At 33.0% G+C, this 19,988-nt stretch overlaps 1 protein-coding gene across 1 annotated transcript in view; it reads right to left on the minus strand.

Annotated features, from left to right (window-relative positions):
• Positions 1 to 18,753, minus strand: part of LOC106793647 (opioid-binding protein/cell adhesion molecule homolog) — a 156,249-nt gene extending 137,496 nt beyond the window's left edge. The window contains exon 1 of the mRNA XM_014760770.1: positions 18,500 to 18,753. Within this exon, the coding sequence (XP_014616256.1) occupies positions 18,500 to 18,599 (100 nt within the window). The 5' untranslated portion in view covers positions 18,600 to 18,753. The remainder of the gene's footprint in view (positions 1 to 18,499) is intronic.
• Between the last annotated feature and the right edge of the window lie 1,235 nt (positions 18,754 to 19,988).

Genomic DNA, 19,988 nt, shown 5'->3' on the forward strand with positions numbered 1-19,988 from the left:
CTGAATAATTCATCGTGCGCCGCTAAGTCCGCGGGGTGTGAAACAAAAATTAAATTATGCAGGTCAGTGTGCACCGGTAAAGGCAGGCATCTAAGCGCGTAAGTAACTTAAAGATTAAATACAAAGTCGCGTTTCGTATAAATTCGTCCTGCCCCCCCCCTCACCCCATCTACCTCCCCCCGTTAAGCGTCGTTACCTTTGATTTTTTTTTATCTTTACAATCTTCTTCCTTCGATTCTTTCATCTCCAACTAATGATAAATATAGAATTATATTTCCGAGTAGAAGAAAACGAACGAATGAATGAACGATTTAAACGATACGTCCATATCTATTTAAAAAGTCGTCAAGCACAAATTAATTTTTTTAGTCGTGTGTCGATGATGCTCTCGGAGTTTCGAATATATCTACGATGTAAATAATCTCTGACGTGTATATACAGATATGAGAATTTACTTGTTATATGTCACCTGATTGTATACGCAAATATATTCATTCAATTACATCAGGAATAGTTATTTTCATCGGTTTCAAGTCGTTAAGCACGCTCAGCAAGAAAATACATTCAAGACAAATGGCAAGAATGAATGCATCCTCGGTACCATTTAATCGATTTCTCATTTCTTACCTTCTCTTATCTATCATTTAACGAATTATTAACTTTCTATCCTTCCTGTTACGCGCGTAAGATCCTTATAGAAAGTTACGAATGCAGAAATGATCAATGATCTAATGGATAAATTTCCTCTTCATTTCGAAGTGTCAATAAATTGTAATTAGTAAATGAGTATTCAATTTTTTATTATACATCATATATATTATATATTAATTAGTAATAAATCACTATAGATAGTTTTTATCTTTCTCTTTCCCTTTTTTATTTCAACAACCTAAATCCATTTATTTTCCTGTCATTCATAACAGATTCATATACTTCTCACAACTATCTTTACCAAGCCTCCAATTACAAAGAACGCAAATCCGAAAACGATCTCCTTCATTAATATTAACAACACAAATTAAAATCGGATTTAAGGCTTAACGAGTTCGCCAATTTTATGCATTAATATACTAATGGAATCCTGCTAACAAAACTTTAAAATGCATCAGCTTTGAAGAAAAAAAAAATTACATACTCTTGGTGGGTACAATTAATGTGATAAATACCCACGTTATCTTGTTTGTTTTAGTCGATTTCGCATTTTTACGCTATTACCCTGCTACGTATTATACTTTCACGCTGTTCCTCATAACTACGACAATATGGGAAATAAAAATATTTCACGAAACTACAGAGATAATTATACGTAAATGGAACAAAAATATTTTCAAATGTAACAAAGTTCTCTTGTTAAAAACGACATTTCATTTTAAAAATATAGATCATTAGAGAAATTCGCAATTGTTTCGATGATGAAAATTTAAATATTTTTATAATATACAGTCAATTAATATATCTACTTATGATCGTACAATTGAGAAATACTATGCTATCATCAGTGAGATGCTCTACAAATGAGTCTATCTAATAATCAATCAAACTTAATCGCTGGTCGTACTGAAAACGTATAACACGTTTCATATATTGACATTAACTTGTAATGAGATCGTTAATTGCATGTAATATACTAATCTCACTATGATAATAAGAACTTAGAATTCGAATTTCATTTAAGGGGTAAGATTATTCAAAGAAGAATTTATTATATACACTTGCAACAACATTAACAAATTTTTTCATTGCAACTTGTCTCAGAATGGTAACACTGCAGCTCAGCAAAACGAATCTCACAGTATTTCGCAAAACTTCAACAGCTCATGACCGATTCACTTGAAATTTATACCGAAGTTATATAATTATATTATCTAAGGGAGGACGTTGGGGATTTCACATTATATAGTAAACTTCTTTTTTTCTATGAACAATTTTTAACGAAATTTTACATCGAAAAATAAATCCCCTTACCCCTTAAATGTACTAACAATAAGTTAATCTATTCACGATCAAAATAATATAGTTATCAAACTTATCTACATAAATTTCGTATGATATAATACTATATGTTAAGGAACTAAAACAATTATAAAAAAAAAAAAAAAACAAAAAATTGATTTTGTAAAGGTACCAATTTCGAAAATATTGTATATTTCAATATAAAAAAAAAGGAAAAAAAAATAACAATGTAAAAACATCACGCGAATCTAACTCGTTGGAATATCGAGTTCCAAGATATAGTTACCAGCTCTATTTTCTATAGAGCAAATACCTATCTTTTTTTTTTTTTTATTTTACTAGCAATGTAACAGCATATGATACATGCATCTATTGTATGAAAAATACAAAACAAAAAAAATATATATATATTTAATAGAAAGAAAACTATTAATCAAGAAAATAATTTTAATTAAAAAACCAATTAGGTAGATCAGTTATTTTGATGTTTAACAAATCAAATTTGCGAAAGGAAAAAATATTGAAATGCAGTCGTGCTTCAACTTACATCATCATGGTCAATGAATATTATATTGAATGTATTGCATTCTATACATAACATATATATATATATATATATATATATATATATATTCGGTCTGGTTGCCACGTCAAATATATTTGGGACAATACCGTAATTGCGATAAATCATTGACAGTTCAAAGAGTACTCTTACGATTAGCAATCGGATTATATGGGCAGCCATTTAGATAAATCTTTTGAAACGATCGTAGGATGAAAACGCGTTCAAATTGAAAACGTTTTTTCCGACGATTTTTAGTTTTTCAATGGCACCGATCGCGAGATAGCGTAAAATCTAGTTATATTGACGTTAACAAGAAATGGAATTCCAGAATAATAAAAAAAAAAAAAAAGAAAAAATAAAAGAGAGAGAGAGAAGCATTAATATTCACTCGCATCGCCTGTCGATACAGTACCGAGCGCGATCTCGTTCGTTAAATTGGTCCTAGCAGTCATTCGGAAACAAAAAAAAAAAGAAGAAAAATAAAAAGAGAGAAGATTCAGTCGTTTTAAGGTAAATCAATTTAAGCGCCAAACAAGAATTTCGGCTTAACGACTCCAGCACTTATGCAAATCGTACGATTTTTTCTCGACCCCCACGCCTCTCCCTCCCCCGCTTTCCCCACCTAATCGCACCAGTTAGTTTCAAATATTTGATTAATACACTTATCTATAATCAATTATTTAAACAAACACACATAACACTCTAATGAATTAAACTACTTGGGTTGTACCGTAAAACAGTAATAAAACAAGAGCCGAATAAATTTATGATTAAGTTTGAACGTTGAAATTAATTAAGCTTAATGTTTACATCGAACGAATGAATTTTAACTGTTACGAAAGAAGGGGAAGTTTTAATCAAGAAAAAAACGAAGTATCGATATAATTCGACAAATCATTTAATAATATTCTAGAAATAGGGTATGAAAGAATGAATACTAGGAAAGAGAGAAAAAAAGTCAAATTCGAATAGGAAAAAAAAAGCAAAAAAGAGAAAAAAAAAAGTATCGAACCCATTGGCCGCAATGACTTCTCGAGATAATTTAAATAAATATAGGAGGTGAGGTAAGGCCGAAGAAAATTGGAAATTCTCGTATATGTATATACAAATAACGTGTTATTCGAGGATGAAGGAAAATAACATTCGAGAAGGGTTCCTCACACAGAACTATGTTCGTGTAGATGTATGCAGGGCTGTGGAAGGATTCTCCTATTGGGCTGGTACTTCAAAATCAACGGCTTGTTTATCCCACGAGGGTTCGTAAAACTGATCCAATCATCGGCCTCGCGCCACCAGGATAAGAAGAACCAAGGATGAAGTGTCTGCAAATGGCTACCCAACGAATCCTTCGAACGTAAGGGTAGGAAAACGATATATACGTGGTCGGTAGAATCGGTCAGTCGAAAGCCATAAGTCGAACCAACCCAATTTTACGAAAAGGAACGGAAAAGAAAACTTTCTGTAAAGCCGATCTGAACCAACCCTCCTAACGATTCCCTTCTTCTTTTCGAGAGCCATAGACGAAGAATTTGTTACTAACGTAATATGTCATTTGTTACGGAGAAAAGTTCCTTTAAAATAATCTTACGTTTTCAAGTTACAATGGAAAAGGAAGAAAATTAAAGATTTCGTTAACCACACACACACACGCACGCACGCACGCACGCACGCACGCATGCTCATCGACGTCGACTCGTTTTCATAGTTTTCAAACGAAACTTAATATAATTTCTTAAATCAATAAAAAATACTCTATCTCGATATAAATTAACTTTCGCTTGAAAGATCTGAAAACGAAGAAACGCGTATTTTCTATCTCTTACACCAATAACAGTATATACAAGTATTGAAACGAAATCGATGAATATATTTTTTATACTCGAGATCAAATTTCAATCTGGTACTATAACTACTCGCCTCTTGTGAATTCATACATTATCTTTAAGTTAGAGCATTAGTTTTTAGTATATATGATAAAATTCTTTTTATATATTTACCAAAAAACTCCTAGTTGTTTCAGGTTAAACCAAGAATTTTCACAATAACGCTGAATTATATAATTTAACACTGCATATCCATATTGCTCTCCAGCATAAGACACACACACACACACACGAACACACACTCGCGCACATGCATATGCATATTATTTGCATTGCAACAAACTCGCGCATGCGTATACGCGAAATAAATTTGACACTTTTCTAATAACGATATTACACGCGTCGCTGTTCGAATAAGACTAACAATAAATTAGAAAAATAGCTACGAAATACACTCGAAGAATACCGAACGTACACGAAGGTCAATACGTTTACAAATTGAACAACGAAATTCATAATAGAATAAAAGCAACGGCAAAAGTCGAATGTAAACACCAGCCGAGAAGTGAGATACGTATATACATAATAAAAAACAAAACATTAAATGATCGATAAGAAGTTCTCTTTGTAAATTTATCCTCCACTCATCCCCTTCCCTTATCAATTATTATTCTTCTCTCTTTCCGACGAGACGTGTCAGACGTGTTCCTGTATTAGTTATTATATATTTTTTATCTCATTTATCTTCTCATTTACATTAGATACAATGTTTTATATCCTCTTTTTAACCGATGCTCTAATTAATAATATTTTTAGTAATTAATCCCACTAAATATATTTAGTTTTATATACAATACTAATATTAATACACTTATGCACATATATTATGTATATTACTTGCATAAATTTAATACTTTTGTAATATCGTTTTAATATCTCTAGGCGTTCGTAGAAAATTGACGACGAGTATGAAAACAACGACGCAATGTATTTAACGAATTTTTAATAATTTTTTTCATTGGCAATAGTGATAATCACACGATCGATATTTTAACCGATGAAAATTAGTCAGAAGCAGCAGCAATCGATAATCATTTATATCGAAAGTACTATTTCGCGTATTGCTTCAGTCCGTAGGATTATATCTTTTTTTTGTTTCGTGATCCGATCGTAGTTATAATATCTCGCGATTTTATATATTAATAACTACGTACAATTATATCTTGACTTTTTTTCGTAGAACAGTACTTATAAAAATTCTAATACGTTTTGTGCCCAGTTATTCCAGATATTGGCCAGGTACGATAAATAAATAATAAATCAAACCTCCAACACGTAGGAAAAAAAGGGTGGTTAGTTTTTTCGTGCACAATATTAAGTTAAAAAATATTTGCGTTCTGAAAATAAAGAAAGTGACCTCAAATTGTAAAAATATTCGTCGAATAAAGAAATTGAATGACACGAATTATGAAATCTGGAAAGTGTAAAAATTATTATTATGTGTGTGTTGTGTGTGTGTGTTGGTGAGCAACCAAAATGATCTCGTCGAAGAATGGAATTTTACAATAATATTTCAGGTATGTGTGTTTATGTATATGCATGCTAAATATCAAATTTTATCAATTAAATAAGCATATTTTATGGTATGATCATTAGAATGTTTATATAAAATTTAGAGAATGGAATTTTAATATTTCAAATAAGTATGTGTATATATTGTTGTTTTAACATATGCACAACTGTTTTTCTGGGAAAAGAAGATTCATAAAATCGTTTTGTTTGGTCCAGTCAAGAGATTTTACCTCAACTTTACATCACATATTTGTAACAGTTGGTATGGGATAATATTTAATTAAAGAAAATAAAGAATCGATAAAATCCGTTAGACCGTCATGCTATAAAGAGAAGGTTTACCTAAATTTAAAAATATTATGACATATTTTGAATGTCTGGAAAAAGAATAAAAATATATAATATTATATCTAATTTAATTTACGATTATATATATATATATATATATATATATACTATACCAAAATAAGTTGATACATCGATAAAAGAAATATGTGAGCAGGAGAAAATAGCTTATAAAAATGAAATATTAAAATATGAAGGAGATAAGAAATTAAAAAGAAAGATTAAATTAAAAATCCTTGGAAAAAAATGTAGAATTCATTTTTCTTATCATAACAAAGTACTTGAAAGAATTTAAATCAAAATTTTGCGAATAATAAATAAATCTGTGAGAAAATTTTCGAATAACACACACACGCGCGCGCGCGCACGCGTTTAATAAAAACCCGTGTCAAATTACTATCGACGAGACGTAAATTTTCATTAAAAATTTCATTCGTCGACTACCGTCTAACTATAAATACGAATGAACTTTGGTCGAAGTCTAGGAACGATGTAGCGGTGAAAAATAAGAGAAGTCATTTCTAAGCTTCGTTTCCACTCCTTTACGAGAGTAAGAAGTAACTCAAGTAAACTACGCTTCATTTTGGCAGTAAAGCAAACGTAATCACGCTTCTTCCAGGGTAGTTCCACCTTTGCCAACGACAATAAATGATACAAAGTCTTATTTACCAGAAGATATGAAGGATTTACAAGAAGAAGAAGAAGAAGAGATTCCTCTTGCCTCTCAAACCCTCGTATTACATAAGAAACCTTCGTTTCTAGCAGCAGCACAGCACCCGTTTAAATATTTATGCTTCCGCGTAGCCACGTTCACGACGGCTCACTTCGAGCAGCTACCTCTCGAAAAATGAGTTTTTTCATTAACCATACTAACTTCCTCCTCCTCCTCCTCCTCTTCCTCCTCCCTTCGGTTATATAGTGATATCGTATTTTTGGCTCGATAATATCGCACTATTTTATCGAACGAAAACGGGTTTCTCTATTGTTAAGAATTTTTTTTTTTTTTATCGAGTTATTAACAATTTCCATTCGCGTTTCAAAGGAATAAGCTGCTTTTTCTCTACGGCGATTATGAAATTCTAACGAAGCGTTTCTCTCTCTCTTTTGGTACGTAAACACAAAAATACTTTTTTAGTTTGAAAAAAAATTCGTCTAATTACGGATACTCGTCCGCGAATTATCTCGACGATCTCCGTTGTTTTATAATTAATGACAAAAAATATAGCTTTTATCGGATCTAAATTCTATAAAAAAAAAAAAAAAAAGAAGAAGAAGAAGAAAACAAAAAAAAAAGAAAAAACGTCAAGAATAATTGAAGCAATTATGAATCCGATAACTCTTTGCGATTTTAAATGATGAAACTTTTAAAAGGAAAAATGCTTACTCGCAAACAAAAATACTTACTTTTCAAATCGAATCGAATCGATAATTGGCTAATACGAAGTATAATAAGAAATGGATATTTTAGAAAAATTGAATAGATCGTCGTGCATGATTAATCGACGCCTATTCGATCATCAAAATGATTGGACTCCGAAAGGTTGGATCCCTACGATAGGTAGATGAAAACGTTGGCTGTGTGTTCACCTTGCTCCTTCGCGTGTTATCAGCACAGACAATGTAGATTAGCGGAATTGCTTTACCTTAATGCACCTAGCCTGTATTAGCAGATGCGGTTTGGCACGTTTACCACCCTCCTTTTGCCATCCACCCCATTCCTCCTTCATTCCTTGCCTACTTCCACTTCTACCCACTTCTCTTTGCCATCTTGCATTCGTTCCTTATCAGAAAAGGTTTGAAAGCGAGAGACCTACAAAAGTTTACCTAATGAAAGATGAGAGAGAGAAAGAAAGAAAGAAAGAAAGAAAGAAAGGAAGAAAAAAAATCCAACCGGAGAACTTCTAAGTCGCACTTTATTCGAATCGACCTGCTAGATCGTCGATTTACTTTATTACAAGGAAAGTAAAATAGAACGTTACCGGTAAATGAGATAGATATTTTTTGTCGACAATTTAACACGAGATAAACCGTTAAATCGTTTATCAAGGTATAAGTAATCGTATTTGCTTTACAATTAACGAAGATTCATTTTTAATCGATTCAATTCTTTTAACAACTCTACGATATTCTACCCATCATTGATAGAAACCAATCTTAACGATATAAACGTTTCTATACGTTTATGAATTTTTTAATAACACGAAGATTCATATGCCAATAATATCGATACAGTATTATGAATCGCTTGTTTCCATTATAAAAGATGTAACCTTTTTTCTTTTTTTTCGATGGAATTGTTAAATATAGGAAGAAATTTTCTTTCGGTTTACCAAAAACATTCTAGTAAAGTTACTTGCACTAGAATGAATCATGTTGTTTCTCGTCGCACCCAACAGTGGCGTAAAATTTTTATATTGCTCTTTCGTTTTATACAACGTCCCCTTGATCAGGGATGTTATGCTTGTATTCGATAGCATGCATATAAAACCACGCGATGTCGAAGCATCAATATCCAGATCATATATCTTACTTTCTTTTCCTTTCTCTTTCTTTCTTTCTTTCTTTCTTTCTTTCTTTCTTTCTTTATTTCTCTCACTTTATTCTCTTCTATCTTACGCCACGGTGAAACTCGTTTCTTTATTTTTATTCACTTTTTCTAACAAAAATACAAATTGTTCTGTCATCGTATAATATGTATATCCAATATACATGCATATACCTACGTGAATATTATTTTATACGTTTCGCATAGGTATTTACGTTAAAATGAAAAACAAACGAAAAAAAAAAAAACGAACTAATCACGAACTTTAATATTATTGCTACGCATTGAAAAAACAATATACTTATGTGTACGTATATGTATACGGTTTCTAATTAAGATAACTTCTCTTTCTACGAATGATGCCTCAATTATTAATACCATCAATCCGATCGTTGTGACTGTGTAATCGGAAATCGTATTACCGATTCCACCATCGTTATAATACGTATTAATTATGAGTATCTGGGTACTAATTTTGCAATTAGCACGAGATTAAGTCGTAGAAGAGCAATAGTTTATCGATCGTTGGGAATATGTGTGTAAGGCGCAAGCGTGCGTGATTCGAAGAATGAAATCAAAATGCATATATATGTACATATATATGTATATATACATTTCGTTGGAAAATTTTAATAAAATCAAGAAAGATATATTTAACGTAAGTTGAAAAACGATGAAGAATATCAAATATTTTTTCGTAGATTCGACGCGCTCCAATAAATTTCTTCAACGAGCGTTCGGCATCGAGAATTATTTGAGAGATGACCGCGCAAGCAGAAAATTGCAGTTACAAAATCGACCTTTTTAACGAACATTAAAGGGAAGTAAAGTCAGTATTTTACCCTCTTTTTAGAGATTGACTTCTTATTTTATTTTATTTTATTTTATTTTTATTTTTTATTTTTTCCTTTACTTTTTCAATGGTAAAACGTCCAACCGTTTGCGGGGAAATTTCAAACTTACGTTAAAAACAAATGATTTTACTTAAGAAAAAGGTATTCGAAGTTTCGTTACGATGTTCCTCTCCTCTCCTCTCCACTCCTCTCTCGCCTGTTTGACGCTTTTAATATTATTTCGGAGAATATTTTATTCTTCTTTTTTATTTTTATTTTTTTTTTTTTTTCAAAAACCTATATCCGCAAGTTAAAAAGTTCATAAACAGCGTTAAAGCAAAGAGAGAGAGAGAAAGAGAGAAGTTCGGGAACGGTTCTAAAAGCCCGGTGATTCCTGGCAGCTACGAACGAACTCGCTTTGGTTTCGCGTATTTGGAAAAGTCACTTGACTTTGACGACGAAAATCAGTTGTGGGTCAAACACGATAAATATGGGAAGTGGCGAAACAAGGTACCATGCAAATACATTATCGCCAATTATCGCTCACTCCCGAGCTTTTGCTTATTTCACGAATATACCGTGTAAACCTGCTAAGCTTTTTACACTTCTATTACACACAATCTACCACCCAGAGACCATTGGATATCCCAAAAGTGTTATATACTTCGATACCTTTGGTTCTTTTCGAAATATTACCTCGTAACGATTTAAATTTAACGATTTAAAGTACCCTATTTACGATATGCACACAATTATGTACAATATGTGTACATTGCTACGTATTAACTCGATTTCTTCTTCAAAAGCCATATCGCAACAATAAAACAATCACAACTGTAATACGAGATAGAATGGTTATTTATAAATGCCAGATTATCTCTTTTGATTATACCTGTCTCTGTGAATGATAAAATGTAAAACCAACGATAATCTATTATTTAAAAAATCATTTGTAATTATATATAATATATTTGTTGAACCAACAATTGAACAATTATTGAACCAAAAATGAAAAGTATGTTTAATGGAAATCCGTATTATACGAGACTTACATTGAAAAATTGATTACGAGTACTTTCAAATGAAACTACACGCGCTGTCAAAAGTCCTACGTAATGTTATTAAAAATTTTCCATATAGGAACAAAATTTTGAAAAATATCTTCTCTCATTTCCGTGAAAAACACCGACAAAAAATAAACATTAAAATACAAGCAAAAATATATAATAAAAGAAATATACAAATTTAGCATTTTGACGTAAATAGACACAAGTAGGTAAGTAGATATATTATTTACGGTAACGTCGCGTGCAATACTTGACACATAAAATGAACGCCTCGGAAGAGTAGAGATATTGTAGTAGATATAATATCTCTACGCCGATATTAACTTTTCTTTCGTCCATTAACATAATTCAGTAACGTTTCGCGTCAGTGTTGTTGAACGAGCGGTTTCTACGTGTAAAAAATAAGAGAGGTGTGCGCGCGTACTCGCGAACGCACCTGTTGTGTATAAAGAGACAAGGCGGATGTTCATTTTTTTGCACGAATGAAATTTCAGCTTAGTTAGAAGCACCGTCACTTAACGAAAATTCTGCCGTCTTAGTTAAACCGGAATACCATGCACGATGATAACGTGAGTCTTCCTACTTATTCGAAGGAAGAAAACTATTCTCGTTTATATAGGTGTGTGAAACAATACGGACAATGCAGCAGCTGGTTTGGTTAGTATTAGTGCAACATTGAGAATCATTCGCTAAACGCAGCAACGTGTATCCGTTCGAGGGAAAGTTTGCATATGGCATTTTCGAACGATTAAAATCGCTCTCCAACCGCTGTTAAACACGAACGATCTCGCAATAATATTTTGCGAAAAATAAAATAGAAAAAAAGGAGCCCCTGCGGAGGGTTTCGATTCGGACCTTTCGATAAAAAAAATTTTTTCGCCCGCAGTAGTGCGGCGAGCCCCGTAAATCTCATCGAAATATACTAGGAAAAAAAGCGTGTATCGATATTTACGCAAAAGAACCGAAAAAGGAAGAAAAAAAAACGAAAAAAAAAAAAAAAAACCAGAAGAAGGGAGAAAAATAAAAACTTTCATCCTATCTCAAATAATCGATAAAATCGCGGGAATAGTTTTTCCGACTAATTTTTTCTCTTTTTTTCTTTTTTCTTTTTTCTTTTAACCAAATTATTTCCAACGATTCTCACTTTGTATACGAAGTCGTTATGAATTTTTATATTTACAATTTAATCTTTTATATCGTTACAATACGACATTCGTTTTATGCTTTCTTTTTATTATTATCCTCTCTTTCTCTCTCTCTCTCTCTCTCTCTCTTTATATTTTTTTTTTTTTTTTAAAGAACGAAGAAGAATTTCTTTTTTTACGGTATACTTGATTAAAACGCATCTGTTTCTTCGGCGAAATATACACCGTATATACATTCGACTCGATTATGATTTCGTGAATACCGCGCGAAATAAGGGGGTGGTGGTAGCAGGAGAAGGACGAGGGGGGCAAGAGAGAAATAGGAACAGAAAATAGGGGGTGGTAGGTTTATGCCACCGCAAGATTTGAATATCCGCAAGTTCGCGGTAAGCAAGCGGCAGTGATATCGATCGTAGAAAAGCCAAAGGGACGAACGAACTGACGATGCACGCGATCGAATTGCCCGTAACGCCGGTTGTGTTCCCTTCCTTAAAAACAAGTCATTCTTTTAAGTGAATTTTCTAACCAACTGATCATTCTTCTTCTTCTTCTTCTTCAATTTTTCTTTTCTTTTTTTTTTTTTTTTTTTTTTTGTATAAAAACACGACGACGATAACGTTGAATCTTATTATACTGACGTAATAACCCAACACAACACTAGAGTAGAACGAAATATGAGAAAATCTATTAAAACGCGGAAAAATAAAACCTTTACCGCGAGTCCAAACTAAAAGCTGAAGATTAACGAGATAAGAAAAAGAAAAAAAAAGAAAAAGAAAAAAGAAAAGAATCTCAAACGCGGCGGGATAAGCTTGCACTGGGAAAACACATTAACGAAAAAAATGAGGGACAGAAAGAAACAGATAGAGGGAGAAAGAGAGAGAATGAGAGGGATGTTTCAAGGTGATGTACTGCAAGATCCACGAAAATTCATTCGGAAGACTAACTTTAATCCACGTTCACATTGAGCGTCTCTCAAGCTCAAGATCTTTACCCTTCCCCCCTCCCCACCACCTTTTCTTCGGATCTTTCACTTTCTTTTCACTTTTTCGCGTTTGTTTATTATTTTCTTTCTTTTTCTCTTCCATCTCATCGATAGATCGTTGACATTCTTTCTGATAATAAAAAAAGAAGCCCATTTTATGCACTTGGTTGAAAATGTTACGCATCCCCAACCATAGTTATCGCAGCTGCATATGTACGACAACACATGGCAAACAATGCGATAGGATAACTAGTGTGAACTAGTGGCATTATCCATTTGTTCCTATACGTTCGCGAATTCATTAAACTTGTAACATCGGCGTAAACTACCCCACTAGTCTCGACGGGACAGAGATTGTTTCGCTAATCTGCCTTCCTCGCCTCCCCCCCCCACCCCACCACACGCCGCATTATGCGTCATTTCCCGTAAACGTCTCTTAGAATCTTTCATGTATATCGTAGCCATTAAAACATCAGAATTAAGCTAATAGGTTTATAGCTAAAATGTATATAGATATGTATATTGATATATGCATATGTATATATATATATGCATATAGGATTTTAATCGAACCTGCACCACGGTGCCACGACGAACGTTCGCACGTATTGACTATATATTATATGTTATATGGGGAAGCCTCTTCGAATAGGTTAATCAAGTCGAATAGCTCCTCGTGTCCGCGAAAATGCGCAGTTAATTGAATCGTTGTTCGAATCGTATATAGATAACTTCGAGTCGGTTGATTAGAACGGTTTCTCTTAACTCGGACAACTTCCTTCCTTCCATCTAAAATAACATTGAATTAATGAAGAACTCATTAATCACGAATGAATTTAAGAGTGTTACTTGCGTTAAACTTACAATTAGAATCGCTTAAGTATGAATACTACTATCCGATGTTTACTCTTTCTCTCTTTCTTTTTCTCACGGTTTAATTGTATTATAATCGATAATGGCTATTTAATCGATTTTTAAAATATTAAAGGAGATTAATATTAGGTAAATAAAATGAAGTAAATTAAATATTCGTATGTAGTAGGTATATATGTAATATCTATATGTTAGAAATAAGAGAAAAAGAAACAGACAGACAACACATGGAACGAATTTGTAATACAGTTGCATCAATAGGGTTGGACTTTTTCAATGCAACTTTAGTAAATGAAATGTCAGCAACAGCTGAGAGTAACTGCATCAATGAGAACCCTTTCTTCGTAACTTTGTCGTAACTAATCAAATTCTAATAATAACTTTTGATATAGGTGAAAGTACTTACTAAACCATTTCAATTATTGCGTCTAAACAATTTTTATAAGAATAAATATAATGAAAATATGAAAAAATGTATTCTTTTTTGTTTGCGATATGAAAGTAATAATACTCTTACACGTGTATTGTTAATCTCCTTATATTACTTTTAACGAATGAACGTTAAAATACGTAATCATGTTTGGACAAAATATTATCGCATAAAATAAAACACGAATAAATATTGTTCAAAAACGATTTATTAACGTTGTCAGTAATCCATAAATTTTATAAGATATGCAAACTTCACTTTTTGTATTTTTATAAGATCGAGGAAAGCAGACAAGTTAGGATGATGAACATTTTTTACGCGTAATCACTTAACGTTATCATTGACATTATTACAAAAAAAAAAAATCCAATAGCTATATGCACAATATGCTAATGAGACAATAACGATCGAGTATACTCCAGGGGAAACATTGAAATGATATTTTAACAGATTTTCCATTTTTCTATCACTATATTATTTTCCATCTCGTATCCAACCGATATCGTGTGTATAATACTTATTTGTGGAGATAAATTACCAATAAAAAAACCGCAATATTATAGAATATTTAAAACTATGTGGCAATAACAAAAAATAATACAATTTTCAGAGAAACATCCATTTTTATTATTACTCCTATACGATATTATTTCGACAATTACTCACGCAAAAAAACAAAAATTGTACCAAATTTGCAAAACAATTTGTCGTGATTCTTTCTTTTCAATTATTTCGCTATATAATAAATCAAATTGCGCGAATACTTTTTGTTTCTTTTTTTTTGTAAAATAAATAGAAACAAAAATGAGACGAGATTAAATAAATTCGGTACGATTTAATTGATCTGTATTAAATAATTAAACTAGTCTATTATAGATAACCACCCCCCCCCACTTACTCCTCACCCTCAAAAAAAAAAGAAAAAATAAAAATTCCAAGAGAAATTGATTTAAAAAATTTTCCGCACGGGAAAGAAAGTACTGCGATTGGAGTTTCCTTTTTAAAGGATATCCAATTTAGAAGAAGACAAACGTCGCGACACTTTCAACAGTAATGAAAGTGGAAGAAAAAGTATAAGAAGAAGTAAAAGAAGAAGAAGTCTCGGCGAGCCCTTTTGTTTTCTTCTGGTGCTACTCATACAAGGATATACACATAGCAAGTACTCCCTCGGTCGTCCTAGAATTCAATCAAACCGTGTTTACAGCTCAGTACACTTAATCCTCTTTATTGGATTCAAAGCATTTGCTGGTTCCGTATCTCAGAATTTGATCAATTTTATGGCCGAAGGATTTGAACGATACTCGTGAAAGCCATCTGTCTACTTCCACTTCTAAACGAAATTATATCGTTCCATGTACATAGATCATTTTCATCCAGCGTTTAACCTATCTCTTTTCAACAACCCCTTTACGCTTATTCTTTTTCTGTTAACTCATCAAGTTCCTATTTAGTTTCTGCGTAAAACCATCATTACGATAAGAGGAAGAAACAAACGTTAAATACAGACGGTGGGTGAATGGGGGGGTGGGTGGGGGTAGGTACACTCAAAGGGTTTCTTCGTGTTTCGAGTAATATAACATTTCCTCAGTTAGTTAGGAGTTAAATCCCCCCAACTACTGCCGATCGAATATTACCACGAGAAACTACTCGACATTTTATTTTGATAATATCATTACATAATAATTACGTTCGAATAAATGTCCGATTGATGTATATGTATTCTGTACGCGTTTGATATTTTTTTTTTTTTTACACAAATTGATATTTATTGTAATGACTTTTGCAACGAATAATAATAACAGTCCATATCCTACATTTGTATTACGAACAAATATCGATGACGAAGGAAAAATCACCCTTCTTGTTTTTTTTCTTATTTTTTTGTTTTTTTGTTTTTTCTCTCTGTCTCTTTGTCTACTACACTACTCTTCTTTTAACAGTTCTCCTCGTCGTTAGATTTGGTCGTTATGATTATTTTAATATCCTGCGACACGCTATATGATTTATGGTTTTACCAACAATATTAGCATCGTATCACGTTGCCAACATTATGCTCTATTAGGTGGACGCGCGAAAGTGCGAACTACGAGTGTCTGGGCAAATCTAATGAACTTTATTTTAACGAAGATAATCGTATCGCTCAATTTGAACTATTTAAAACAAAGGGATAAGCGTTGTTCTTAAACAAACAAAAAAAGTGTCAGTATATATTTAGTTATCTTAAGAGATGTCTAAACTGTAACTTATAATTAGAGTAGAAATTAACGGAAACGAGACGTTTAACAATTAGATAATAAACCGACATTTCATTTTGGAATAGACTTAAATCTTCTTCTTCTTCTTCTTCTTCTTCATTACCGTCACATGAAGATATTATACGAAAATGATAAGACAATAAAGCATCGAAATTGATAACGAAAGTTTCTACGGTGAAATCCGGATGATCATCGATCGACGTCTAAATGTAAAATAAGAAAATTCGCGTATGGGGAAATTGGATTTCTTCTACGGGGGTTTATACTAACTTCAGCCCAGCAAACTTCACGGACCACTTGCCATGCTTTAGGAAAGGACAACTTTATCAGGATGCGATCACTGTCGTAAGAAAAGCTGGAACGAATACTATACTATGGCATATTTTTAAAGAACTAACAAAATTATAAATGACGAACCGAGTACTATAGAAAATATTTCGAAATATTTATTGTAAAGACGAATTATGCGTAAAGGGGAAAAAAAAACAAAAATTTACATTTACGATGCTTTTAATATTAATAAAAGCCGAAATAAAGCTTCGATAATTGCTTAAAGAAAAAGATCGTGCTCGTTCACGGCCAATAAACAAAACGTTAAAAAGTTAATTACATGCCGGGAAAAGCTTGACCATTTTCTTTTGAAATGACCACAGGAAAAAGGGACGACAGTAATCGCACGTTTTAGACCCATCCTGTTAATGCTTCTTTCTTTTACTTTTATCAAGTTTCCACTCAAGTTTTTAACGATCCCAAGTTTCTTAATACTTTACGTAGTAATTCTTTTCGTCTTTACTCGTGTTCCCCGAGCAAACGTTTCCTCATAAATTCAGGCTTCTTCAATTCATTCCTATTCGCATTTTAGATTTCGTTACCTATCTACGAACGTTTCAACCATTAGAAAATATCTATTCGCGAAATCAAATCGATCTAACAGACATAGTGAAACTATCGAAATGGTATCTAACAGCAACAACTTTTTTCTCCTGTTATATGAAAGTTCTATATATATATATACACGAAATATACAAAAATCCGATGAAAAGATCGACAGACTTCGTGGAACGAAGTCACGTGTTAGGATAACAAGGATTTTCCGAAAATAACAAGCGCAAATCCGATAGGCAGCGGCGGCGCCAAGCTTCGACTAAAAGTTAGTCGTATAAAAAAAAAAAAAAAAGGAAAAATCAAATCGGAACAGAAGGACGGGGTCCGATTATCGATGACTTTAACAACAACAACAAAAAAACACTCCTCTTTCTCGTGATAATCTTTCGATAAAAAACAAAACAATATAAAACAAAAAAGATCGTCGAAAAATAATAAATAATAATACGTCACAACGAGAAAAGAAAAATTTGTTTACAAATATAAATGAAACTAGATGAAAATGGATCGTATTATTAATCAAAAAAGAAAGAAAAAACATTAGTGTTGTTTTTTCCCGTGGATAAGGATCAATTAATTTAGCAACGTGTATATCGGACAACATGAAAAGTTTGTGTTCTCTCTCTCTCTCGTTTAATATTAAAATTCGATTAGATCGGGGAATGTTCTAACGTTATGCATACATATAGGACATAGCCTATACAATATAAAGAAAGTAAGTTTGCATTATCTTTCACATATATCAACGACCGAAATACCTCGATACTTCGATCCCCATTCCTATCACAATGTGTTCTAGTAACTAAAGGGAAGAAACGTCGAACGTCGAAGGCGTCACTTTTCGCAGGATAACACACGATAATCCCTCTTGCACGGGCTTTCGATCCTAACTTACGATTCTTGTCAATCACACGTGACACTTCACCGGTAGTAAATGCGACCTATCCTGTCACGAAAATAAAAAATCAAGTCAATCGTCCAGTTTTTCTTTTTCTTTTGCCTTTCCTTTTCTTTTCTTCCTAAAATATTGAGATCGAAATGGTAAATAGGGAGGAAAAATAAATAAATAATAAAATGGATGAAATGAAAAGGGGTTTGAGGGGGCTATGTGTGTGTGTGTATGCGATTAAATAATATAAAGTAAAAACAATTTTTTAGAATAATGAGAGAGTGTTTTAATACTACGACGCGTCGTCACACATGTTTTCACACCGAAAACTCACCGACAAGCTCCGTTCTTACGCCAACGAGAAAAGCAGCTAGCATCAGTAGGGGTTGCACCTGTCGTCTGGTGCACGAACACATAGCACGTTTCTCAAGCATGATAATAATCACGCGTGAACGACACCGCGTCGTATCCCCAAACGACGACGAGGGTAGCGCACGTCGCTTTCTAGACTGAAGTTCCGAGCTCGTGCGTCGGTTCGTATATCCTCGAGGCCAACACACGAGGAAACACCCTCCTCCTACCGTTCCACACGCCCCACTCCGTACTCGTCAACTCCAAGGGGTTGCTCGAACGTGCCACTGCTCCCACCACTCGGGGTACTCGGCGCGAGCGCGAACCTACTGGCGTGGTGCTCTTCGAGAAGAAAATCTTTTTTTTTCCTCTTTTTCCTTTTTCTTTTTTAATCCACCATTTAGTTCTTTTCGTTACTCACATTTGAAAAAAAAAAGAAAGAAAAAAGAAAATAAAACAATTATATATAACGTTTCGAGGGGGCGATTATAATAATTAAATTTATATTTACAGAACATTTTCCAATCGCCATTTTCGCGTCGAATTCACATATTTAACTGCTAAGTGTTTTTTTTTTTTTTTTTTATTATTACTACGAATTTGTAATAATTCTTTGAATAAAATATTTGACAGAAATAAATGTAAGGGTTACTTACCTGTGTTAGATGTGTCTATGTGTCTACACGTGTACCTAACTAAAAGGATTAAATGTCACGTTCGATTCATGAATTGGTAGGAAAAGTTCGAAATTTCGTAATCGTACCTTCGGAAACGTAATTTATGGAAAAAATGGAAAATTGGATGGCGGTGGTTGATTCGTCGATTGGTCGGTAGATCGGAATTGAACACTCGCTAAAGCTCTTTCGTTGAAAGATACGAGAAAGGTTGTTAGCAAACAGGAAGGATTTTGTATACTTTTCGAATCGCTTACGTTCGAACGAACTTGTCGAGGGTACGTACAAACGTATTTGTACATATATTTGTTAGTGTGACGTTAACACGTACTAGCATTGTTCGATAGACAGTCAACGAAAATGGACTCTATGGGTGTCGAATCTATCGAACAAGATTTGTTTACGATTACTGGTTTAAATATGAGTAATTGCGAGTAATTGAGAAGTAATGGAATTACAATTTTACCCGCGTGTACCCGGTCATCCGAAAATTCTCCAATTTCGCGTCATGCGGTCTACGCAGATTTGTAGAAAGAGAAATAGATATATATATAGATGAATAGAGAATGAAAGAGAAATAGAAAATGGGATAGGAGTATAAATTTGGTACCCTTTTGTCTAATTCAAGTTAAATCTAAATACGATTTGAATGGTTGGACGATACGCGTTCGGAACAACACAACCCCAACCTCATATTCTTATTCGCGTAACTCATAAATCATGTCACGAAGGAGGAGGAGGAAAAAATATCTAAAGGAATAAAAAAGAAAAAGCTCGCTTCGTATGGAAATCTTTTTA

Source organism: Polistes canadensis, unplaced genomic scaffold (assembly GCF_001313835.1).
Source record: "Polistes canadensis isolate GaletaPanama2010 unplaced genomic scaffold, ASM131383v1 scaffold_16, whole genome shotgun sequence".
NCBI classification, from domain to species: domain Eukaryota; kingdom Metazoa; phylum Arthropoda; class Insecta; order Hymenoptera; family Vespidae; genus Polistes; species Polistes canadensis.